The following is a 27,777-nucleotide window of genomic DNA, read 5'->3' on the forward strand; positions in this document are numbered from 1 at the left end:
CAAGTTTCTGGTTAGTTTTATTGAAGACACACAGTCAGTTCACAGCTGCCCTGACAGATACTACTGCTGAGCTGCAGACATCTGCTATGTATGTGTGTGTGTGTGTGTGTGTGTGTGTGTGTGTGGAGTGTTCAAAATCATAAGTTTGGCAACACTTCAAAGACTATATGGTTGTGTTCAGGTAGCCCTGTGGCATCAAATAAGTTAAGAAACAACAACATGACTTAACACAGTTACAAAACAATAAATTATAGACAGAAATGATTTACAGATGGTGAAACCAGATTATCAGCAGGTTAAACACGTTACACATCACACGTTGTTATGACAGCTGCTTAATTAAAAACAATAATTAAAAAAATCCCCCCAAAAATATGAACAGAATGTACAGGATTATGTTCAGGCTCTGTTCTCAGGCAAGCTCTAATACTGTCAAAGGTAAAGAGGTCTCTCTCTCTCTCTCACACACACACACACACACACACACACACACAACACACACACACCACACACAAAACCACACACACACACACACACACAACACACACACACACACACACACACACACACACACACACACACACACACAGGATCTCCTACTCTATCTAGTGGAGAGTTGAAAAATGGCAGCCTCCTTTGATCCACGCACACATAAACACAAATTAGGGACTATGTTTATGCGCTAACCTAAAGTTTCTGATGGAAATAATTTTTTAATAGAAAGAAAAAAAAATCACCCTTTACTTCTTATCCATTATTGTTAACTGTTGATGGTTAAATATCATAAACACATGGCTCTCAATGTTTTCCAGAAGTGTGTGGCGAAATCATTAAGTTTTTCTTTTTAACATTATTTACATTTTTGGTCTTATTTGCTCTGGGAATAAGTAAGGGATTAAAAAATAGCAGCTCCTCACTGTTAATTTGTCATTGATGGGAATTAAAAATATATACTTAAAAGAGGAATACATGCCAAAACGTAAGGTTTAAAACCATTACATGGTTTTTAACAAAATGTCATAGGCTGAATTGTTCCAATCGCGCTCAACTGGCCTGATGAAGGCAGGTAAAATGTCATCAGTTCAGCCTGATATTTAACTTGAGGACATGTAATATTTTGGTATATTAGTAACATTTCACGCACACTCACCCTTGTGTCATAAACTGGATCTTGCTGTCCCTCCTGCTGCTCTGCTCCGTCCTGACATTCAGACAAACGGGAACAGCTAAGCTCCAGCTGAGCAGCTCCCTCCCTCTGCTTCACGTGCACTGCAGCTGATACAGCACGATCCAGTGGAAAAAGGCTCTATTTTATGCAACAACGTGCCACTTTCAGGAATGTCATATGCATATCAAGTAGACACCACCATGTTGGAAACATATGAAAGAATAACGAAAAGAAGGACTCAAACGCTGCTTCTTTCTTGATTTCGAATATATAAAATTTCTCTGCTGCGAAACATTCAAATCCTACTCTAAAAGCAGGGAAATCCGGATATTGACACTGATCCCTTTTTAACTCTGCGTAGAAACGGTCTTGTGACTGCTTAATACTAATGTTGTCCACCTATTAGACAGACATCTAGCAACAACAAATAATAAACTGTCTTTATCCAAATATGAATTTAGTGATTAACAGGGAGCATATCTCTGAAGCTTTCGTGCATAATGTTTTGATATTAATGATCGTCCACTACATTCAAGCTATTTCCAAACGAGTTGCTACAAAGCTAATTAAGACTATCAGCTCCACACAACTCCCTCTGTATTTCTCAGTGGGACTATGTTCAGAAGATTGTGGCGTCCGGTGACTTTCCCGCGCAGAAGCTCAAGCAAAGGTAATGACCTCTTCTGTAAAGTCCATCATGGTTTTTTTAATCCTCCGTGTCCTCCTTGGCTACTAGCAACTGCGTGGAGGAGGGGTGGGGGCACGTGCGCAATCACAGAAGGCTTGTGTCATGTAGATGCGCAGACAGTTCTAATGTCATTACTTAGAATTCCTAAAGGGGGGTAGCAGAAACTACGCACTATAGCTTTAAATTCTAATTTTTATCTCTGCACAGTTGTGACAAGATTTGCATAGGCCCCACATGTAACTAGAACAAATCATACATTTATAGAATAATTTTGATAACTCTAGGAGGACATAATGGGGAATCTAGCTTGCTCTCCTGCACAGACGTATGAATTATTGCTCAGCTGTGATTGGAGCATTTAGTGAAAAGGGTGGGGCAAAACTGCAACAATAACAAAAAAACATTAAACTAAAGAGATTTGTTTTCTTTTTATCCCTTTTCCAACATGGTGGGTAAGAGTTGGTGCAGACGAGTCTTTTTGGTCTTTTCCATTAATGCTGGCATAAAGAATGTTTTCTTACTCTTTAATTAGTCTGTCGGATTAGGGACCGCTCAATATAACGGGTGGACATCTGGACCTTTTCACCCAATAGACACATTTGTAGCTGTAAATACATACAACATACATAAAGTAATGGAGATAAAGACTTCAATGAGTTGTTTTCTTTAAAAAAAATGCACTGAATTAAAAAAATGAAATGCATTGAAACTAAATCTGTCATGTTAAATACAGAAGTGGAGGAACTGAAGCCATGGTACTTTTTCAGTTCAGTCATGCAGGTCTGAACACTGTGTCAAGAAGATACTGAAGTGGAAGACATTTGCTAAACCGACAAAAACAACTTAACTTCTGCGGTAACTAAATGTTTTCCCAGTCCATCCAACTTGAAGAAATGCCACAGGGAGACGCGACCTGCATTAATTGTACAGTAGCCATAGCAACAAGCCTCACCAGGTCCCTATGAATCCATTAGAAGTTCGCTTCAGTTCTGTCTATACTATTTTATATCTATTTAAAATCTTTTCAAGGCAACAATCTCAAGAAGGAATTTAGTCTTGCACTGTACTAGGAGAGGAGCAAATGAAAGCACACCGGTGACACATCTACTTTACAGATACAAAACTAAATGTAGGAAGAGAGGAGTCTATTTTAAATCAGCTCATGGTTAGAGTGGGAAAATGAAGGAGGCTTAGACAAAATTCACATCCAGAATAAAAGGAAGACTCTGAGCTGCTGAGTCTCCTGCCTGCCTGCTATTCCTCCTCGCATCCTTCTTTCCATTTTCCCTCCAACACTTTTACTTCTTCTCCCTGTATGAATTCCATCCTGTGTCTTTAATCTCCACCTACTCTCCTCCTCTCTCTATCTCTCTCCTAATCAGCCCTTGAGACATTTAACATTTACATCACATTACACAATCTGAGATGATGAGAGCGCTGTGTACCTGTCAGTCTCAATACAGTACCGCTACTGCCTCCAGGTGAGGAGAGGAGACCACACACACACACACACACACACACCACCCACACACACACACAACACACACACACACACACACACACCACACATCACACACCACACACACACCAACCTTCATATCAACGTACAGCACCACGCACGCTGTGTGAGTCCAAGTGTTGCAGTTAGCTCGCAAACACACAGAGGCTCCAACGAGAACATGCAGCCTTTCGTTTTCAATTCAAGTGTCCTAATGTCTCGCTGAGGATGCTGGGATACGTCTTCACGTAGGGCTCAGCTGACCCTCATGCGCCTTCAAAACCATTATCCCCATCATCTCTGGTGCTTTGTAATAAGGACCAGAGAGGATTTGCAGTGCAACTTTTAGATCGTCCTTCAGCATTAAGATGCAGAGTTAAAATTCTATCTGACCATAGCATTTGTCCTGCCAAAGTGCTTACGAGCAAGACACAATGTAACAACCTGCACACGGGGGGGGGGGGGGGGGGCGGTGACCTAGCTCATCCAGTGAGAGCGTTCGCCCTATGTAGGCTGAGTCCTGCATGCGGCCCGGGTTTGAATCAAACCTGCAGCCCTTTGCTGCGTGTCATCCCCCATCTCTCTCCCCCTTTCTTGTCTATCCATTGTCACTAATAAAAAGGGAAAAGCCCCCAAAAAATCATCTTAAGAAAAAATAAAAAATACAGCACACGGGCTGTATCTTCCTTCATTTTCTTCCAGTGTGTCACAGAGTAAGATAAAGCATTCTGTGGGACCATGTCCACAGTAAAGCAGAGACATCCTAAAACGCTGCGGATATCTCAAAGGTTATCGTCATCCCATTTCAACAGAATTTGGCTTTTAGTTCTACAGTAACAATGTGGCCATCTAACTATTGTATTAATGCCTCAAATGAATCCGATTTTGACATTGACAATGAAAATAACGGATGGTCACTATGTAGAATAATGCTATTGTTTGAAAAGCAGGTGCACCTGCATTACAAAAATACTGCTGTAGGCCTTTTAAAGACAGTGTTGGTGAATCCCTAGTCATTTTGTACATGCTGCTCTTTCCTCTCCTTCCTTTCAGCAGTAAGGCTGGTATGTGCCAGGTGGCCCAGTCCCCAAAGGAACCATTGTGAGGTAGTTGGAGGGCACGTAGCCTCTCTTCCCACCTCTCGTCTCCACTAGACTCCATTCAGGGTTCCCACGTTTGTCGTGCCGCTCCAAGACACGAACTGGCTCGCCGGCTCGAAGAGAAACTTCATGGTTTCCTCTCGCTGTGAAGTCATATGCTGCCAGTATCTGGAAGAGAGGACTCTGAGTCAAAAACAAGGAGTGAACATCTGTCATGCCAGGTACCTTGTGAGGTGGGCATTACATAGCAGAAAACAAAGTGAAGAGAAATGGAGAGAAAACACTGTTATTTTGTGACCTTACTAGTAATAGAGGGGAGAGAATGTAACATTTGGCAGGGTAGCATCAGAGGAAAGGTCATGCACTCAAAAGGTTTTATCTTCTGTGATGTGGCCATTTAAAGACATCTCAGGCTCAATTTGCCAGGCTTTAGCTCTACATTGTCACACTTTGCGCAAGTTTGTTCAGTCTAAGTTGACCTTATCAGCCTTAGCGCGTTAGGATCAGCTCTGATTTGGGTTGAATGCAAATGCTAGCATGTTAGCATACCTAGAGCCGTCCTGTTTTCATGAATGCTGACTATGGGGTGCTATGCTAATGTCTGGAATATAACATTGAGCATGTTAACATGCTCATAATTAGCATGTTAAGTCTGCATATCTCTTACAGCAAGCTAGTATGCATACAGATAGGATGTGTTAAAATATGATCATTTATTGACTACCAGAAGAATCATATTGTGATATGACCTTACATTACAGTATTCAATTTACATTATGTTATTTACAAGTTTGCACAAATTTGACACATTGTGTATATATATTGTAGATGGGAAAATAAGCGGTAACTAGCAAATGTTTTTGCATTTCAGACAGATTAAGTAGGTTACAGTTATTTCAATGTGTCAGACACAAATTAAATCAACATTTCAAGGACCAGTATGGAGGATTTAGGGAGATCAATTGTCAGAAATAGATTATAATATTCATAATTATGTTTTCCTTAGTGTTTAATCACCTGAAATTAAGAAACATTGTGTTTCCGTTCTTATAGAAAGAGCCCTTCATATCTACAAATGTAGCTGGTCCCATTGAGTGTTTAATGAGAACTGGATTCCGGATTCCAAAATTGCGGCTATTCAGTTCAGTGAGAATTGCTTGCATGGCACATACGGCAAAAAAACATTTCTAAGGTTCCGGGTTTACTTATATGTGTGTCTATGTGTCTATATGCGGCCTAATGTGCAGTGATGTTTATCCTGCTGGTCCCGCCCGTGAGTTTACCGCCCATCCTATAGACTTTACATTGGGCTGACATTAGATCAGGTTTTTAAACTCGCTTTTACCAGCTCCCGATTCAAATATAAAAACTCCATGGATTAAAAATTCTGAATAGAAAGAGTCAAACTCAACCTTGTGTGCAGTTTGAGGTTTCCTTACAACAGTTTTACAAGAGTCTTTTTTACAATGGCAGCCTGTGAGGAAAATTCTTTTCGGGCAGCAGGGGAACTTTTCCTTGCAATACCACGGGTACCACTGGAAAAGAAATTGTCTGCAAGGCTAAGTGGTGGCAATGAGCCTGCCATGTTTCTACAGGAGCCCAGGATGGACAAACCAAACACTGACTCTAAAGAGGGCCTTTCACGTTTTTACACATTGTTACATGAAGGCGACCATAGGCTCTACTACACACAACTCACTGCAAGATGACAGTAAATCCTACACACTGCTCCTTTAAATGATTAAAGTGATTTAAGTGATCGGATTGAATTTGGATACCCATTATTAAAAGGTTCTGGATATTGTACAAAACTCACCACTTTTATTTAATTATTTTGTATTATTTCTTAATCTAAGAAATTACACACGCACCACACCCACACACACCCACACACACCACACACACCCATTGTAATATCTCCTGAAAGGTTAAGCCCATAGTTGTGTCTTGACAAATCTCCTCACCACACACACTCTCACACACTCCCCTCTCTCTCACACACCACACTCTCACACACACACACTCACACACACTCACACTCACCCCACTCCCACACACACACACCCCACACACACCACACACACACCCCACACACACACCACCACACACACACACACACCCCACCACACAGAATTAAGGCTTCCTAATGAGCCCTGTGTTGGTATGACAGAGTGCCACAGCACCGCTAATAGCCAAGTTTAGCTGGCTGCTCGGTGTCATTAACAAACCCTTCACCTCAGCTACAACATTAGCTCTGCCCTGATAGTTTACACCAATTAGCATTTCATTAGCATTTTGCCAGGCACAGACAAGGAGGGGAAAAAAACAAAAAAGTATAGTGGCCGTGGCTATCGGCTACGGAGTGAATCATGTTACAGGAGCTTGGCGAATATTTGCTGCAGCTATGTTCCTGATGGAAATGAAAAGAGTTGAGGAGTGGCGTAGCTCCGCGGCGCCTCTCTGTGTTGATATATGGTCAGGACAACATGGTGGGGCCACAAATGTGAGAGAAGGAGACAGTTAATTGAGACTGCCTGTGTGTCTACAGAAGCCAGACAGGAATGTATTAATACAAATATTGTTTGTTATACTCTCTGTCACAGATCACAGAGAAAGTAGCAGCCAAGATGAATTTGGCACCTTCATGTTGCTGCTTCTGCTCTTTATACGTTGACAGTGATAAATCATCTCTATTTTCTTCAGCCACTAACAAAACTGAAAATTTAGTGTGGATCAAAGAACAGAAAGGAGTGGGGGGTAATAAGGTTTTTTTTGTAACATCTGTAACAATGAGGACAAGGCCAACACTATGTTGTGTATGTTTTGCATATGAGCCGACTTAGGGTCATGAGGGATGGACGTGGGGAGGAGGGGGCTTCTATACTGCGTCGGTCACTGGAGCAATCACTCACTTTAGCAGGCCTATCTCTCTCCTACACACAGTCACACACAAGGCCTCTCCGCAGCTCCCTATCTATTATGTACAAACCCACATAAACCAAATTTACAAGCCATGACACTCCCCTCTCACACTGTTGCAAATGTAAATCACACACACACACACACACACACACACACACCCACACACCCACACCCCACACACACACCACACACCCACACACACACACACACACACACACACACACACACACACACACACACACACACACACACAAAACACACACACTCTCAGCCTACAGTGGGGCATAAATTAACTCTCAACCCTTCACACATTAACCCACTTACAAGGTTAAACAGTCAATTATGGAACTTTCTATTAATAACACACACACACACACACACACACACACACACACAAACACACACACACACACACACACTATAACTCCAGTGGACCCTCTTACAGATAGGGGTACACACATGATTACGCTCACGCATGGCTGGATATGGAAAGATTCTCTCACATACACACGTGTGCACACAAACACACACAGTGCCAGTCAGACATGTGATAGATGGATGCTTCCACAGGAACGCTGTCACATCGGTCAGTTAAAGCTTCAGATGCATGCGCGCGCAGACGCACACAAACACACACACACACACACACACACACACACGACACCACACACACACACACACACACACACACACACAGGGTGTGTAAAGTGTAATTAAAGGTCCCATGGCTTGAAAATGTCACTTTATGTTTTTTTTTTAACATTAATATGCAATCCCCCTGCCTGCCTATGGTCCCCCAGTGGCTAGAAATGACGATAGGTGCAAACCGAGCCCTGGGTATCCTGCTCTGCCTTTGAGAAATGAAAGCTCAGATGGGCTGATCTGGAATCTTGCTCCTTATGAGGTCATAAGGGACAAGGTTACCTCCCCTTTCTCTGCTTTGCCCACCCGAAAAATTTGGTCACCATGGTTTTCAAACGAGCAAAGTGGCATTTGGTCAAGGCCACACCCCCAACCTTCATTTTGCGCCCCCTCTCTCCTCCTCAATAGCTACAGACCAAGAAATGGCACCTGCTAAGGAAAGCTCATTGTGGGACTGGCTCTAGTGGGGGTAAGTCAACACCAAGGCTGAATTTTGGGAAAAAGACTTCAGATATGGTATTAGGGACCACTAAGGTCTATATAAAAGCATCCAAAGAGCACCATGTCATGTTGAAATTAACACACACACACACACACACACACACACACACACACACACACACACACACACACACACACACACACACACACACACACACACACAGTTTGTAGTCTGATAATTTAGCAGCAAGATGAGGTCGATCTTACAGCCAGGATAATTATCATGTATAGCCATTCAAAATGTATCACTAACAAGGCCATTACATTTGCTGATTAGTTTAGAAATATTAAATGTCACATTTCAATATTTGGCTAGTGCTAATATAAACTATGAATTAGAATCATTACAGAGCATTAAGAGAGTTTTTAAGATAATCACTTTCTACCTCATTATTATGCAGATTTATGCAGCACAGGCAGAAGTCTGTGTAGTCAGTGTGGCGTTTGCATCCTTTCAGTCAATTGATCAATTAATTAGTCACCTGGAAGCATGGCCGGCTCATGACTGTCAGTGGCCGGCTCTCCGGAGTGTAGGAGTGTCTTCTGATTTCTGTCATGCCATCAGGCGGGGTCAGGAATGGTGAAGAAGGCGGGTCCTCTGTTGCCTGGTGATACCGGATCAGCTTGGAACAAGGAGCGTACCCTCTTCTGCCTGAACACAACATACACAGATAAAGGAGGTGTTGTCAATGGAACAGCTGTAAAGTGGTACCTTGTTATCATATATTAGGACGGCAGCTAATGATAATGTTTTAGTACCGATTAATCTGCAGATTTTCTCAGTAATTAAATGTATTGATTGGTCTAGAAATGTCAGAAAATAGTAAAAAAATGGGCATGACATTTTTCCAGAACCCAAGCGAACAAGTTTAAAATAATTATTTTCCAAAATCCAAAAAGGTGTTCAATTTACTATCACAGGAGAGTGTGAAAACGTTTTCACATTTGAGATGCTGGAATCAGGGAATTTTAGACATTTTTGCTGAAACATAAGACTAAAATTATTCATCAATTATCAGAAATGCCATTTAAATTATCTACATTTGGAGGATTTAGTCAGTAACTGCAACACACACTTGGAATCTCACTTTTTATGTACGCTGGCTACAATATCTGATACTTTTTAGAAATCACACTTTGTTTTTAAAACCAATTCCATTTTCAGATTATGTCCTCTAAAATGTGCCAGCTATGTGCTCAGGTGCATACAGTATATATACATATACAAATTCTACTGGGCCTGCGTTTGATAGCAGGTTATTTACAATAATGCCAAACACCCATAAGGTGGCGCCAAATAGCTGCCTTTAAGAAACTGAAACCCAATGTTTCAGTTTCAATAAGGCAATTCAAAGTGCTTTAAACGAAACACTAAATAGCAGTTGCAAACAATAAAATATATAAAAACTGATGAAATATGAGATAATAGGAAGCTAGTATGGGACGATGAATACGCCGTTGCTCTATAAACATAATCCAACCGCAGTCCTGGCTGTTCCTCAGAACGGCCAGTCCCACCTCCTTACTTTTTAATTCTCTTTATATGAAAATTTTAATTTTCAACAATGTAACTTCAGTAACAATTCAAAATATAAAAACAAATCTAGTAGATAAAATACGAGACTAAAAGTTTCAGTGCAGTATAAGAAAAAGATGTTGATGGATTCATGTCCAAAGCTCAAATTCTACAGATTGTGTTATAAATATGCATAGAGACTGCCCTGTCTGAAATAAAATGTTGCTATTGGCTGACGTTCATGATGTTGGCTTTTTGCTTCGAGCGGGCCGTGGATCTTACCTCCTGCGTCGACCAGCCATCTCCGTTTGTCCCCGCGGCTGTCAGCCTCACTGATTATGGCCACAAGCTCGCCTCTGGCCAGGTTCAGGTCCAGGTCCCGGCTGCCCACCACCGTCCCCATCACCTGGTAGATTTTACCAGAACCGTGCTTATCTGTTAGCTGCTTCAGACGACGCTGAGAGGATGGACTCAGAGGCTGGCAGAAGAAAACAGAGGCAGAAGAGAATGTAGAGGAAAATCAAAAAATAATTAGTCCTGGCAAAGGTAAGAAGAGCAAGATCGGCCTGACGTGTGTTAAAGTATTGTCTTACTAGAACAGGGATCATCCTTAGTTTCAGATTCTAACTGAATGAAAAAGTGTCACTGTACTGTACACATTTCAAGACAAAATCTCAGAAATTACCATGTGGGTAATTTCTCGGAATGAGCTTGGCAAAAGCATTAAACCTGTCACTGAATATGTGAACATACTGAGAAGTGATTAGAAAGTTGCAGAACAAGAAGAAGAATATTCAAAATCTTGACTGATGACAGATTCGTAGTTACGCATGAAACTGTAAAGCTGCAGATATGAATCACTGTGATGACTTGGAATATTCTTTGGCTTGTACATGTTTGACAGCGATGAACAGTATCAGAGCCCGTCTACGGAGAGCCTGTTCACTCCCTATTAAGGCCCATTGTACCAAATTTGGTTGCAGTTCCACCAAAGGTCCAGTACAAAATGAATGGGACTCTATGGAACAAGACAGCTAAATGTGTCTCTTTCACCTGATTATTGTTGAGAAAACTCTGATTTGATTGTAGTTTTTGCAAGTTCAACATGGATTATAGGTAGAAAGTTAAGTACTTATGTCCTTTTGATTTCTTACAGGTTGAGTTGTTGTTGCCTATGACACGCTAGAATTCTGCTAATAAATGTTGATTTGTCAGTGAAGGACTGATTATGACCAGAGATCCCGCTTGACGGCCTCCAATGCGGAACCAGAATGTCAGAGTGAGTGCCGTATAGTGGAACCAGAGTGAAACTACAACCAGTTCAGAAGCCAGAAGTGTTGAGAGAATGAATCTTCTCCCCTTATTAGAAGTTTTCTGGCACAATTAAAGACTCACCTGTCAGAAAGTGTTTTAAATCTACTCTAAAGATATTAATAGCAAAAAATGACGTGACTGGGCAACCCGCTTATCAGCCAGGTATTTATGAAGGTTGCCTGGCAGGTTTAAGGAATGTGATCCAGTTTAAAACAACTAACCGGCATTACAGGCAGCACAAGATACTGTAAAGAAAAGGTATTTGTTGATGACTACAAGAAACCAAAAGGCATAACTATGACATAATCACATGCAAAAAAATTGTTCTCAATTGTTGTCCTCTCATCAAATATAACACCGCTGTTATTCTAGAACAGTAGGAACCTACTAGGACCGTATCTGGTCATGACCTGAGGTGTTGCACAACGGTTAAAATTGACCTAAATTGAAGTCTGAGCATCAGTGTAATATAACATTTTTATGACAATCCCTCTCATAGCTGCTGAGATATTCCACTCCAGATCAAAGTGTTCCTAAAGCCACACTGCCAGCTTGATTTAAACAGAGTTCAATTTAATGCTCAGGTAGTGTGTATGCAGATGTTAAAACTGTTCCAACATAAAAAGGTCCATAAAGTAATGTTAGCATGGTTGAAGACCCCTAACTGCAGTGTCTTTTGTTGAGTAACTTTTGAACAGGACATGCTTGTCCTTTGCCTTCATTGACCTCTTTCTACTTTGAAACATGTAGTGTCTTGTACAGTACATGTACAATATATATACTATACCGCATGAAAACACAAGTTATTTACCATTATTATTGGTCAACAACCCAACAAAGCACACTGTGACACAACAAGTACTTGGCTCCATCATTCTGTACCCACCTGGACGGCAGGCGCATTAAGTGTGTCCTCTACACTTTGACACAAAGCCTCCAGTCTTCCCGCACCTTCCAGCACTGCAGACTCTGCCCACTTCCAGAATGTACTGGGATTGAGGGAGCTGTGAGGGAGCTGGAAGAAGAAATGAATGAATTTGAAAGCCATCATTCGTTAGCGTACTGGGAGAAAACATTTTTTTTAATCCATTTGATCTTATCATCTATGTAGAGAACACATCATACACATGAGATTACCTGTTGTGCAAAGCTCTGGAACAGTTGTTCCATGTCCGAGGCGAGGTCTTTATGCAGGCAGCTGAACGTGCCCAACATGCTCCAGATCATCTGCAGAGCCACTTCATTAAACCGAGGAAGCTCATTGAGGAGCAACGTGTTCATTGTCCTGTGAGGAGAGGAGATGAAAGGTTTGCGTGTCAGTTGAAGGCAGAGATTTAATTAATGTTTCTTTCATTAGACGACCTCACCCTCATCTTCACATAACTTCCAAACGGTCTAATCATACAGGTCTCACAGTACAAGACCTATCTCCACAACATTCCGGGATGGGAGTAAAACATGCTCTGGTTTATTGGCATTTCTTTAAACCAATCACAATTGTCTTGGGCGACGCTAAGCGCTGGACGCAGGGTTCACGTAGGGAGGCGGGCTCTGGAATTCAAATGGCTGTCGAGTGTGTGATGATAATTTTACTCCAAAATAAAAGGGTTAAATATAATTTGATTGTCGGTTCTAGCTTGGAGGATGTTTCCCAAAATCAACTGGAGTTTAAATTGCCCACACAACAAATGCGGAAGATGAGGGACATCCGGCCAAAAATGAGGGACCTCTGGCAGAACAATCGGCGGCACCGCAACTATTCCGTAAATGAAACAAAGTCGATATAGGCTATAATCATCAGGGGCGGAGGAAACAAATCAAATCTGCATAGTTTATCGATGTATAAACAGACGGCAAGTATAAATCATGTATTATACATGTGTGGTCAGTTTAAAGCTTGACAATCCCATTTCTCAGCAATAAAACTGAACTGAGATGAACAAACAGAGAAATGTACTGTATCTTTTAAAATAAAAACGGATGTATGTCCTTTTGGGGACATAATTTGAAACTGGGAAAAATTTGAAGTTGGAAATAAGGTAATAAATTGCAATATATTGCAAAATATTACAATATGTTTAAAATCGCAATAATATCATGACATAAGTAGTGTGATGATATCGTATTGTGAGCCCTTTGTTGATATTCACCACTAATAATCATGCATACTGCCATAATTCAAAAGGAGGAGGCTGTTGGAATGGAGCCACTGTCTGGTTTGACACTGACTCAGACATAAATGTTATCCATTATAATTAAAAGTGGATCCCGCTCCACTTAAACTGATTGATAAAACTAATGGCCAATTAGAAATTAAAATGCATAAAAAACAAATGAAGAGAACACAAGCTTTAAACCAGGGTGAAGTCTGGCATACATACAGTATGCAACAGACCTTCCACACACACAAGTCCAGCCCTCTCTCTACCTGTATGTGTTGGCCACAGCGTGTTCCTCGTAGCTCAGAGTGGATTTGGCTTCTATCAGTTCATAGTCGAGCAGCTTGTCCAGCCGTTTTCTGATCAGGTTCCTCGGGCCCACCAGGAGGTCACGGAGCGCACACAGCGGCTTGTGGATTAACGTCCTCATCCTCTTCTCCTACATAGAGGTATAGATGTGCTCATTGTCAGACAAATGCTGTGCTGGTTAATGCATCAATCATTTTAGACAATGGTAGGGTCCATTGTGCTTACTTTTGATGCTTATGTGTACTTTTTTTTTTTTCTTTCCTAAGTGCAATTTATAATGCAGCAAATGTATTTGTAGATCAGGATTTATGTATATTGGTATTTTATTTAAGTTAAGCAAAGGATTTGATTACAATGGTGGAAGAAGGATTTAGATCCTTAACTTTAAGTACTAATACCACACTGTAAAAATACTCTGTTACAAGTAAAAGTCCTGCATTGAAAATGCTACTTAAAAAGGACAATTCCGGCGCAAAATGAACCTAAGGATTAATAACACATGGGTACCGAGTTGACAGTTCTCTGGGATGTGTTTTCATGCTAATAAAATGTGACCTGTTTTAATGCAAACCCTTAATTAGCTTGTAACGCTAGATGTCGGGGCATGCGGAAGTAAAAAGAAATCCCTATTTCTATACCACTGACCAGGCTCAAATTAGCACCACATTTCCACGATAGCATAAAGAGGGTCCCCACATGTAACCCGAAGCATTGAGAACTTTCTAAGTGTACAGACAGTTTTTTTAAAAAGATAGTTATACAGGCAGGCACCATCTTGGGAAAACAGTCATGACCAGAACGCTGTGTAACCAGTAACTCAAGCACGGCGTCTGTCGTTCGACTGTTCATGACTGTTTTCCCAAGATGGCGCCTGGCTGTATAGGTGAGCGGTACTGTCTTTATAAACTATCTTTTTAATAAACTGTTTGTACACTTACAAAGTGGTGACATTTAATTAGCATAAAAACATATCCCAGAGAACGGTCGACTCTGTACCCATGGGTTATCAACCCCTAGGTTCATTTTGCACCGGAATTGTCCTTTAAATTAAAGTGTGTATGTATCATAAGGAAAAATGTACCTAAAGTATTAAAAGTAAAAATACTCAATGCCGAAAAATACTCACATTTTAGAAACTGAAAATGATCTGTCAATCAACTAAGTGTTTAATGGTCTAGTCATTTCAGATGGATTTGTCGGCCTATATATTGTTGGGTAGTTGTTCCAATAAAATAAAACAAAAAAAATAACTAAAGCTGTCAGATGAATGTAGTGGAGTAAGCAGCATTTCTCTCTGAGATGTGGCAGGGTAGAAGTAGAAAGTGGCATAAAAAGAAAAGACTCAAGTAAAGTACAAGTACTTCACATTTGTACTTAAGTACAGTACTTGAGTAAATGTACTTCATTACATTCCACCACTGTTTGATTACTACAAGTATCTACATGAGAACGTCAGGTAGACTCACAAATGTAGGAAGAATCCACTGTCTGAGAGCAGTGGTGATCTCCTTGTAGCAGATGGGAGCCTTCTCTCCATCCATATCTAAATCAAACTCCTCGGTTTTGCAGGCCAGGAATCCCTGAAAAACCAACAAAGAAGAAGGAGCCATGAAAACCTGCCTGACATTGGTTGGGCTAATTTTAAAAAAATTAAACGGTTGTAGGAACTAAATTTAAACTAAATTTGCCAATGTCTGTTTTTTTGTTGTTTTCTATGTTCAGGTTGCTATATCCAAATTAGAAGTGGTAGAAATGTTGCTTTGTTGATATACCAGAAAAGTATCTCAGCAAGAGGACAACTTGCATAGCGTGGTGAAAATAACTGCCCTTCTATGACTAGGAAACTATGAAAAGGAAAGAGGATACAGTGCTGATCTTTGTTGGTTTGGAATAGAAAGAGGAAAAGACACAGTTTCCACCCAGGATAATTTTAGAGTGAAACGGTACACAGAAATGTGTTTTGACCTCAGGGACGTCAGGGGCCTCGGAGTTTAAACAGTGTGACTCAGAAACACATGGCGGCATGTTCAAAAATACATATCCAGTTATGTTCCACTTTTTCCACTTCACTGCATACAAGTCACTAGTTCAAGTCTGTGGATGGGCTGGTGCAACCTGAAATAATAATAAGTGCATATTATAATATATGCACTCTCTTAACCCTTCATTTAAGACATACAGGTGTTATTAAGCAAGAGACTCCACCCCCAAACATGTTGGTTAATATACTCACATTGAATATGTGGAATTGAATTAGTACGAAGGGACCAATGCTAACAATACTGTTGCCCAAAACATGAGACCAAAACATCCAAGGTATGATTTCTCCTCCCATGTGGCATAGATTTGATATACTCACTAAATATAGAGACGGTCCGATAACATACGCCGATACCGAGTACTCATATAATACCAGTGTGTCATATTTTTTACTACGTTCTAACAGCCGTTTACTACCATCCCTATATGGATGTGATAGGATTTCTATCTTTGTTGTTTGGCCTGGCTTGGGTTTAACTTTTTGTGAAACATGAACAAACACAAACAGTGAATGCCATATAACTTTCTATTATTATCCAGTTTTACAGTCTGTCAGTCATGGAAAAATAAAAAATAAAATTATTCAGTGCTAAAATACGTGGTATCGGATCAATGTGCGGACTCCAGTACTTTCCGATAACAAAACCAGGATTTTAGGCAGTTTAGGTTTTTCTGATACTAGTACTGCTATCGGAACATCTCTAATTAAATGTGGTAAACATACAAAATGATTTTTCCTGAATCCCAAGAACAGGATGCTCAATACAGAATTACCAAATTCTTTATTTCACCTGAAAAAAGTTTATTAAAATTTGAGGTACCAAAGCAGTTTGTCTGAGAGGTCTCAGCATGGAAGACCTCTCAGACAAACCATTAGAACAAATGCAGCCTACCTGTAGGTGGTGCAGGTACGTCTCCACGTTCTCAAGGAGCTCCAGGATCCCATGTTCCAGAACATAAAAGAAACCTTCCAGGGCGTCAAACTCCTCATCCACCAGCTGGAGTACAACACACAGGGAGACATACATTTTTTATAAAATTAAATAAAAAGTGCTGTATCGCTGTATGCGGATGATTCTGCGTAGATGCAGCGACACACCACAACCTATTACCGTCTAATGATGTTACTTGTTGATTTTCCGGGCGCTGCTTTTTTTGTTTTTGCCTTTTGTCTGTTGCGTTCAGACACTGCTATATTCAAGAAGTGTCTTTTTTAAGGGGAGTTTTATATACATGTATATCTGACTGCTTGAATTTGTTGATGAAAATATCTTTTATTGAGGAGGTGACGCATCGTGATATTGAATCTATTCGAATGGTTGACAGGATAATTGTAATCAAATTTAATCGTGACACCAGGAAGATTCACAACCAAAGTAAATATTGCTTTCTATGTGTGGTATGCTACATTATTACATTAGTGTGTTTTGTCTACATGGATTCTAGACACATGGATTCTTCTCTGTCGGAGCTCTATTTTCTTTTTTCTTTTCTTTCTTTCTTTTTGTATCACCATTTCTAGTAAGGTGCTACTAGTCTATTCTGTCCTCTAAGGCTGTGGCTGCACTTGTTTTACACATAGCAAATAGTTTTAAATGACAGGTGACAGCACAGATAATTGGGTTTTTGCAGAGCTTCAAAGTGTGATTCCTATTTATTCTAAATATATGCAATGCAGCTGCAACCTACATAATGTTAGCGGAATGTAAAAAGATTAAAAGGCAAAGTAGGAAAATGTTATCTTGTGAGCAACTATTCAAAATTAAGCCACAGGTGACATGTGAGGATGCTCATGGATGTGAACTCTTTTTTTTCTTCTTTTACCAGACCTTATCTGTGGACAGATAAGTGTAACTTAAAAGCAAAGTGTAGCACGCCAGAGCAAACAGCAGGTTCATTACAGTTCATATCATGTTTTGTCTGCAGGTAAAACACTGATTAATCATTAACCACTGTAATTCAGCTAGAGGCAGTGTGTCTGCGGGAAGATCATATATGACTCAGAGGCCTTAGGAGTTTCCTTTAAGTATAAGCACCCTGAAACATAACTGCAACGCGTTGCTTCTCCGATTTCTAATGTCTAACTTTAAACAAGGGACAGTGATTGGCCAGGGTTAGTTATAGAAAGGCATCCTGGAGATGGCAAGGGTTTTGCGTTGATCCAAAACCCTTCAGCAGGGTGTTATTTAAACTAGAGCCATTAAACACTCCAATCCTACCTTAGGTGCTATTCCAGTCTCGTGTTTGATGAGCTGGCTGAACCTTGCTGTCTTCTTTGCGATGCTGTGTGTGGTGAGGCGGTTGATCTTGTCCTTTATGGTCAAGGTTTCTGTCTTCTTGTATTTGTCAGCTATAAACATATAGCATAAGGGACAGTTAATCTGGGGTAGTCAAGTCAACTTTATTGTCAAATATCTCAACGTATGTGATTGAAAATATGCAATTTAAAAGGCAAAAATTAAAGTGAAAAAGTGTTCCTGAGAGACAGTCCCAGTACTCCCATTAAGCTGAGACTCTGAACAATGAATGCACTGTGTTGAATGTTTTTCAACCCATATAGCTTTATACAGTAGAAGGTAGGCAGTACTCCCCTTTCTCTACCTGTTGTGCTACTGTAAATAGGGAATTGAATCGTTAACTGTAGATGTATAAGTGCATCTTTGACTCTAGATGTTTCAGTGCATCTTTGACTTTGGCACTAATTGGATCACAAAGGATGGTACCATAAAAGGGACATTTATATTGTATGTTATCAGCTTATATGATAATAGTGGACTTTATGAACCGGCCTCACCAACTTCTCTGAAGCGTTTGTACTCATTGATGCGACAGTTCAAGGCGATGGAGGTGTGAGCGGTCTGCTCCAGAAGGCCATACGCTGGGTGCGTTCGTTCAGTGTGTTTCTGGATGGTCTGCAGGAGGAGGGGGTAGCGGGCGATTCGCTGCACCGGCATCACCAAGAAGAAACTCAGAGAGGTGGCGTTTACTTCAGGCCTGGAGAGATAAATGGTTCAACCATTTCGTGTTAGGTATTTTGTTTATCCCGTGTTCATTTTTCTGTTTTAGGCAATATAAAAAAAGTTGGTCCCAGTGTAAAACAACAGAAAATGATAGAATCCTACGCTGAGGCCTTGATGACTCTGACAATCTCGTTCCAGAGCGCCTCCTTCTGTTTGTAGCCGTTCTCCACCACTGTAATGTTGGTGTAGTTGGCCAGGTATTCCTTATAGGCTGCCTCAATGTCTGAAGACAGGCTGAGGAACGAATCACCTGTCAGGGAGGTAAAACGTATAATTACTCGCTTAATTTACTCATGGCTTTTAGCATGAGCAAATACATTACATGCATTGCAGACATTTCCAGGTACACAGCTTTAACAATAAACTTGTGTTTTAAACGTGTTTTGCATTAAATTGGAGATGCACCAATCACCACATCCAGAGTCCTGTGCCCAGACTGTGAATGTGTTGTGTGAACTCATTTAAATTCTCACATGAATGTGAAAACCACCTCTGACAACAAGACATGGGAAGATTTTATTTGTTTCCTGTCAACAAGTGTGATCAGAGTAATTGGTCTAAGAAGAAAAAAACATTGTGAACCAGCAACAATCTTACCACTTCCTGTTAAAAGGCTGATGCTTCTACCAAGATCCAATAATGCTGCTGACTGGTTGTATAATGTTACACCTTGTAGAGGCAGGCACGGAAAACTCTACATTACTACGTTGCTTTAACATGTAATGTTTTAAATTACTTCGGTTTTATAAAATTGACATAAAAAAAGTATTGTTTAGGAACTGGTAATCTTGCATTGGCAGACCCTCCTCCAAGGCGTGCTGGAGAAGCGTCTGGCTACTCCACATAGCATTCCGGGATGGGAGGAAAACATGCCATGGTTAATCAGCATTTCTTTTAATCAATCAAATCGTCTTGGGCGGTGCTAAGCACCGGAGAAAAGCCGCCGTGCCTCTGCAAAATAGGCTTGGAAGGAACTTGTTTGGGTGGAACCTTTAGAAGTTGGTTTAATCATGCCACCGAAAACTCAGATTGGACAGATAGTCTAGCTAGCTGTCTGGATTTACCCTGCAGAGATCTGAGGAGCAGTTAACCAGAGTCCTCAGAAATCCACCAGAGTTTTAAATGGCAACACAAAGGAAGCCCAAGGCAACGGATATCCGGCCTAAATGAGTTAAATTTGGCAGATTTCCAGGCGGCAACTGAACAATCCCGGAAGTGGAACGTCAAGGATATAGACCATGGGTCTCAAACTCGCGGCCCGGGGGCCAATTGCGGCCCGCGGGATGATATTTTGTGGCCCCCAACTTGACATCAAAGTTAAGTGTTAGTGCGGCCCGCGCGTTCTGAAACTTTTTGTCATTGCGTTTGTCACTGATGGGCTACCGTAGTAGTTTCCTGACAGCGGCGTAACCGTTGTCAAGCTAGCTAAGTACCCTTTGCGGCAAATGCCTGAGGTTTGACAATGTGATGTCTGTTGTTGTGAAATTCACCAACCATATCAGATCTAGGGGCTTAAAGCACCGGCAGTTCCGCGCCTGTTTGGAGGAAATAGTTTTTTTTTTGGAATACTTGATGCGGCCCAGCCAAACCCAGACTCTACTTCCAGCGGCCCCCAAGTAAGTTGAGTTTGAGACCCTGATATAGACTAAGGAGAAGTCACGGTATCGGTACCACACTCTAACAGAAATCTGTGTATTAGCATATGTATGACTGTATATTTCAAAAGAAATGTCCTTTGAAAGTGATTTACAGTTGTTTTTCATTATTTACATAACCTGTATGACGCTTTTTCCTATGTTTTTTTTCTGTTTTTTTAACGGTTACAGAAGTTCACCAACTGAGCTGCTTTCATTAAGAGAATTTTATATAATAGGCCTAACAATGTTCTGTATTTTAACTGTAGTTGTTTTTATTACAGGGCAAAGTCAAAGTATCCAACATTTTACCCAGCCCTAAGCTCATGTTGTGGCATAAGAGGTAACAAAGACAACCTGACTCATGCTGAGGAAACGATGTGAGAAACTGAATGGGAGAAAGTTAAGTTGGATCCCTTACAGAGTGTCTTCAGGAAGAGGGGGTCTCCAGGCTCAACCGGTTTCTGGTCCAGCAGGCTGAGAAGTCGACTTGACACGTCAATCACATCTTCGATGTAGAGAAACATGCTGTCCAGGTTGGCTGGAGGAGGCTGCGGCGGGCAGGCGGACAGAGAGACGCAATGATTCATTTCCTGAGCCGAGATTCTATTTAAATATGTTAACATATGTAATGACATACAGATGAGACATAATCATTTAACCTGATGACCTAATTACCACTAGTCAACTCCCAGTGGATGTGCTAGAATCAACGATCATCACATCAACTGCTATAATTAATATGACTCTTATTTCTCCATATCTGTACATCTGTGTCAGTGTCTCTGTGTCCCAAATGGCCGCCCACCAAGAGCCAGGACCTGTCCGGGGTTTCTACCTGTTAAAAAGGAAGTTTTTTCTTTCCATTATAAGACCAAATTGGAGGGGGGGGTCCTATCTGTAAAATGTACTGCGATAACTCCGGTTGGGATTCGGCACTATATATAACAATGAATTGAAATTGTTGAGTTGCTCTTTTAATCATTTTCTTTACTTTCCCCTAAATATTAACCACAATCCTTAGCCTTTCCACTATTCTTTTTTTTGTGGAACTAAAAGAACAAGGACTAACATGTTAAAGGGACAACACTTATTTCCAACATCCTGAGATTTTTAAAGGCGAATACAAAACATGAGCCTATTTAAATATAACATATCTCACAAATTACAAATTAAACCAAAAAAACTAATCCACATTCAAGCACCTGAATGGCACAAAAAATGTTGATGGCTCAAATAAAAACGTCAATAACTCAAAAACCACAGGTATTTCAGTTGATGTACTGTAGGTTATTCAGCTACTCAAAACAGAAAACTAAAATAAATGTTGAATGGCAAAGCAAACACAAGTGATTTTGGCAATACAACACAACTGTGACGACTACATAGCATATAGGGAAGCATCAGCATCATGTCCTTCCAAAACTGAAGTTTCTCTGTTATAACAATTGTTAAGTTTGTATATTTATTCACACATATAAATGAAATGTCTATCTTGTGCAACATATGCCTGCGTCTGCTGTCCTACAAGAAAAATGCTAATGCTCAGCTGATAAAGAACCCTTTAGTTTGCCTCCATTCTATTCTAATGAGAGAACAGTGGGCACTGCTGGGAGACTCAACAATCTGCACAGAAAACAAACGAGCAACTTTCCTTTCTCACAATGGCACCATTCATTCACATATTTATCCTTTTTCTCTGTCTAGCCGTTCTCCACTGTGCTGCTTCCCTCAGTCTTTCTCCTGCTGTCCTTCCTCCATCCATCACATTCCTTCAACCATATTTTCAATTCCCTTTTCAACTCCGTCTTTCATTAATTTCCACACATTCACATTTTGTCTCTCAATTTTACATTGGACGATGCCACACAGACCAATCTATTTTCTGGAATGTCTATCTCATCAACTGTTCCTCTGTTCACCAGTTAACCTCCTTCCCTTAACAGGTCATCAGCCCATAATTTAGCCCTTCCACTGCTCCTTTTTAATTTTGTATTCATTTTATTATCTATCCCCTCATCTACCGTTCCCTCGGTGGGTTATCATTTTCACGCTCACTCAAACAGCCTCGTTTCATTACCGTGCCAATAATAAATGATTATTTAGCAGTAACAAGCAATACCTCAGACATAATAAAAAGCTAACAATATTAAACCGCAGAGCAGTCTCCGCATTACAGTTGTTCGCATGAACACTCGTCGCCAGAAAAAATGTAAAATGCCTTTACTGCAATGAGGCATATATTGTTTGAGATATATATATATATATATATATATATATATATATATAATATATCTTTGTACAGGTGCTTGCAGCCTTTTTCTTAGCAAAATCATACAACTTTTTTTCTTTATAGTTTTGTGTACTATACAACCTGTACAAGCAGAAGTACCAAATACACCTGTTTGGGATCCACCACATTGTAGATGATAGACAGTTCCCTCATGTGATATATATTGTAAATGTAGATTTTCCCTAGAATCAATCTTTTTTATTGTTATTCTTTTTTACCAATGATTCACCTAAACATTTTATGTTTGTACGGTACTGCAGACGACGACTACATCACATCTGTTTCCAGCAAAACAGACCGAAAGCAGAAAATGCAGAACATCCATGTTATGCATTTCTTTACAAATTAAATAAATGTCAAACTGGCTGACTGACATGTGGTGTGCTTTCTTCTTCAGCTTTTGGAAATGTCTCATGATATATTGTCTCAAAAGGTGTATAATTCAAGGTTTGTTTTTGTTAAAGAAGGAAAAGACAATCGCAATGCTCAAAGCTATCCAATCGCAATACTTTTTGAATCGCAATGAATGAAAATTGCAATACAAATGAAATTGGCACCCATGTATTGTCACAGAATCACAATGGGGACAAAAGCATATTGTCCCAGTCCTAGCTACATAATGCTATAAACGCATCATTTATACCTCACAGTTTTATACCTGCAGTTTCTGGAGGTTGCTCTTGATGGTCACGGTGCTAATTTCCAGCAGTCGAATGTAATTCCTCTCCGACTGGACCAGCTCCTCGATGGCCAGCATCTGTCTCTGGGCTTCCCTCTCTTTAGCTGCCGCTTCCTCCTCTTTAGACTTCTTTTTGGCCTCTTCTGCCTCCTCAGCCAACCTCTCCTCTGATATTGAGCTGTCCTCTGAGAAACTATCCTGTGAGGAGAGTCTGACGTTTGTTTCCCGATTGGAAGTATTTGTATCCAAACGTTCCGAGGTCTCAGCAGGCGCCTCCACAAACACCGACGCATTCAAATCCTCCTCTGTGCTGAAAGTCTCTGCCCCAAACTCATCCGTGTCTGCGGTTTCATCCTCCGTCTCCCGGAACTTCTCTTTCATTACATCTTTCTTGGAGAGCTTCTCTAAAGCTCCGTGGGGAGACAGATCAGATGAGGCCGGCTTAGGGAGAGGTAGTGTGAAGGAGGGCTGAGGCCTCCTGGGCACCTCCATGTTGGAGATCACTGTCAAAGCAAAGCAAACACGGTTTAGACCAGTTGTTTCCATGTTTTGTGGAATCCTTTATTTGACATCATAAATGATTCTGATGAATGAATATTTAAAAAAAAAAAAATCGGGCCTAATATCGGGCTCTATCTCCCTCCATTATTGATTCTCTGAGCTACCATTGTGATAACATTTTCCAGGAATTGTACCTCGTACGACTTCATGTGACACAAAAAAGAATTGACTGACTAAGTGCAACTGCTGCATGGTATCAAATGTCCTCCTCCAGATGGACCACCAGATGTCAATTGTACTGGATGACAAGGAAGGACATTCTAGACTTCACAATCATACATTTTCTTGCATTTCCAAGAAATTAAGTATACGTTACAGGACCTAAGTTGCCTAATTGTGGTTAATAGATAGTTGCTATTTGGAAAGATACATCAGGCCAGTGGAACTTTAAAGGCAAAATATATTTTTTACGTCTTTTGTTGACTAAAATATGGTATGGACAATGGTATGTTAAACTTCAAAAGCTCAATACAGGGGCAGTATGAAACAACCAGAAAAGACAACAGTCAGAAGAGAAGGATTTCTGCAGGGCTTTACTTTCCTTGAGTGCTCCCCTTGTGTGTTTCCTGTTTTAACACTGCTGTGTTGTCCAAAAAGTGCAAGCGACATGTCAGAAGTGACACATTTACATGAATAAGTGAAAGAATACTGATTGTAGAAGCATGAAACTAGTTGGCAACTGCCATGCTGTTGGAGACATTCAGTATTACATTGACGAGCTTTTCACTTTAAGGACCCATTTGTCTGCAATTTAATGTACTCACCATTTACATGAACAAAACCAACATGTATGTAGTATAAAGAAAGGTATTGTCATAAAAACTACATTTCCATTTTCTGCCCTGTTCGTTGTTCACGGACCACAAAAGTGAAGTAAGAGTTTGGTGCTGGATATCTTCCACATGGAAATTCCTAGAATTTTCAGGGCAGCTAACACAACATTCCTAATTTTGATTGAAGGGTTTATCACTTGGAAGTGAAGTATATCAATTACCTCATATCACAATGAACTCCACAAACCCTCAGACCGCCACATTGCTGCATATGTGATGGCTTTGATTATATCAGGGGTGTCAAACTCATTTTAGTTCATGGGCCACATACCCCTAATTTGATCTGATTTGAGCCAGACCAGTGAACCACTTCAGAAAGATCAGAAACTTATCAGCTTGATGAGTTTCTGTCAGCTTGATGTTGGCAAACGCAAGTTGCTTCTTCTCCGACCGTGTTCTAAAGCCATTGTAGGGAAAAAAAATAATGTTACGGAGCACGGTCGAGAGGGGTAATATTATGAGAAAAAAACAAAACAAAACCGAATTTCTACGATCAAAGTCGTAAATTTACGGAAAAAAGAATTGGGATTAGGCCTGCAAAATAAATTGTCATAAAATTGCTCAATTCAACTTGTTCACGATTCTATTTCGAAATAATTGCTATTTTTAAATTTTTATGTTACTTTGATACTCAATTACTTTAACGAGCCGACTGCATCACAAACACTACTACTTTCTTCGGTGAGTTTTAAACAGACTGTATGAAATAGGTTTTAAAGCACTCCCAAGCGCTGCCATGCTCTACTTTCTCATCATTGAAGCCTCTCTGTTTACAGGCCTGTGGTGATGTGCAATGGGTATAGGTGGCAACAAAAAACAAAATCTATGATTGGTACTGCCAATTTGTTTTGGTTCATGTGTTATATAAACATTAGTCTTCATGAGAAAAGAGTGTGGCAGAGAATTGTGATATCAATTCTAAGCTAAAAAAATTGTGATTCATATTTTTTCTTGATTCGTGCATGTCTAACTGGGAGATTCTCTGAGATTAAAAGTGGTAAATTTGGAATTAATTCCATCATCCAGTGGGCCTGATTGAACCCTTTGGTGGGCAGGTTTGTATTGTTTACTTCACACAAACATGCAGAGAGGGGAGATGTATTGTCATGGACCCTCTGAGCTGGAACACCATGTGTTGACCCACTGGGAAGCCGGCAAGCTGCTTACAGAGCGACTAATGCTGCCACCGCTGTGACAATTAGCCATTACATGGTTCCGCTAAACAGCCTTCTTTAAAGGATGGACTATAATGACAGTTTTATTTTTGACGCAATGATTAAAGTCTGTGTGACTCATGACCACATCAGCAACTTTGGCTCATAGTTTCTTCCATGCATCATAGTCTGTAGGGTTGGGTGGTTTGACTCCTGGTACCAAAACAAAATCTTTGTGATACCTTACTATGAAAATGAAGAACATGTTTTTTTTTTTACATTACACTCTTTATACTCAGCGAGAATTCTTTTGGCACATTCAGTCTGTACCAAAATACTTGCGGTTACATCTACAGGCCTAATAGTCTGATACTGTTTATCTAAATGGAGACCCTACAATATGAACGGATATGTTCTTGCCAAAAATGTCACACAGACATTATTGCAATAATTGCATTAGTTTTAGATATTGCACAGAGTGAATCTGTTCTGAATCTACTCTAAAAGGTCAGCAAAAATATGTAATTGAAAAATAAATCGCTTAATTTTTATCCGTTTACTCGGCTTCAGTATTCCTTTGAGCTAGGTGTAGCAATAAACTGGCAGCTGTATCACACAACAGCCCTGAACTCATCCATACAGTCATGAAGGTCATAATGTTCCGTTTTTTCTCTTTGACTTAACTGAAGCCCGTAGTTCTAGAGTGGTTGTTTTCACAGAAAAAATGTTAAATTCCTTTTATGGTCTTCTTTTTTTGTTATTATGTGCATGGCAACACTGGATGGCATTGTATTTTTAGGTGTCCACCACCAACATCATTATTATTAAAATGGATTGGTGTGACTGTTACCCTTCATTCTCATCTAATCCTACCTCACCGATTTATCTTTTCCCTCCAACAGAGGGTTTAGGGTTTAGCAGCATATGTTGACCCAGAGTTGGGTAACTAAAGCTGGGTGTCAAACCGCAATACTGTTTTTGGACTGGCAAAAAAAACAATCTGCAGCAATAATCAAAACTGGACCAAAAGCTGGCATTGAATACCCACTTGTTCAAATAGTTCCTTATTTGAATCAAAATGTTGCTTGCTCTAAACTTGTAGATAAAGTTCTTGACAGGCTTGTGTTTAGACATAATTTACCATTTCTAAAAAAGTTTACTTTAAAAAAACTGTAAAGAAGCTTGTAGAAAAACACGTTTAGAACTCTAAAAGTAAAGTATTCAGAAGAGTATCATTTTGGTACATTTAACAAAACCCAGGTATTATATTAGTGTTATAAATAACCTTTCCAAACCATTACGTTACTGCAATTATGCCACACAAACACACAGTAATACAAATGACTAAGTCTCAACCTGACGCAAAAAAAAGAGCTCCAAGCTGAGACATCTGCTGCCTACAAGCAGAACCAAAACCACAGCAAACTCCACTGTCCTGACAACAGCAGTGTGCAATAGAGTCACAGCGTAGTATTTACATGAGATCAGGCTATCATTACCTTGAGTAAAATCCTTGATTCCGCTGTGGTGAACCTCGATCTCCCCACTCTCTCTCTGTCTTGTTGTGCTCTGTCCCAACTGAAGTAGAAATCTGCCGCAGAGGAGACGCTGCTGCTGCATTGAAAACACACACACATGCACTAGTGTAACTTTCCCCAGTGACTAACACACAGCAGGCTGCTGCTGGGCCTCATGTGGCAGGAGTGTGTGAGTGTTTATTCACAAGTGTGTGTGTGTGTGTGTGTG

At 40.3% G+C, this 27,777-nt stretch overlaps 1 protein-coding gene across 1 annotated transcript; it reads right to left on the reverse strand.

The window, feature by feature from the left end:
- Positions 1-27,777, reverse strand: arhgef37 (Rho guanine nucleotide exchange factor (GEF) 37). Its single transcript, XM_032527451.1, has 15 exons — positions 27,531-27,777; positions 23,463-23,986; positions 20,933-21,062; positions 18,980-19,127; positions 18,652-18,851; positions 18,077-18,207; positions 16,751-16,855; positions 15,284-15,397; positions 13,778-13,947; positions 12,487-12,634; positions 12,236-12,364; positions 10,318-10,513; positions 9,002-9,171; positions 519-4,622; positions 1-448 (listed from the first exon to the last, which is right to left on the reverse strand). The coding sequence occupies exons 1-14, from the start codon at positions 27,649-27,651 to the stop codon at positions 4,404-4,406; spliced, it is 2,505 nt and encodes an 834-aa protein (XP_032383342.1). The 5' UTR covers positions 27,652-27,777; the 3' UTR covers positions 1-448; positions 519-4,403.

This window comes from Etheostoma spectabile, chromosome 10 (assembly GCF_008692095.1).
Source record: "Etheostoma spectabile isolate EspeVRDwgs_2016 chromosome 10, UIUC_Espe_1.0, whole genome shotgun sequence".
NCBI lineage: Eukaryota > Metazoa > Chordata > Actinopteri > Perciformes > Percidae > Etheostoma > Etheostoma spectabile.

Coding starts and splice junctions, on each gene's coding strand:
- arhgef37 (XM_032527451.1), bottom strand. CDS start 27,651: ATGCAGCAGCAGCGTCTCCTCTGCGGCAGATTTCTACTTCAGTTGGGA. Junction 23,987..27,530: donor AATCAAGGATTTTACTCAAG/GTAATGATAGCC, acceptor TTGCTTTGACAG/TGATCTCCAACATGGAGGTG. Junction 15,398..16,750: donor CGTACCTGCACCACCTACAG/GTAGGCTGCATT, acceptor TTGGTTTTTCAG/GGATTCCTGGCCTGCAAAAC.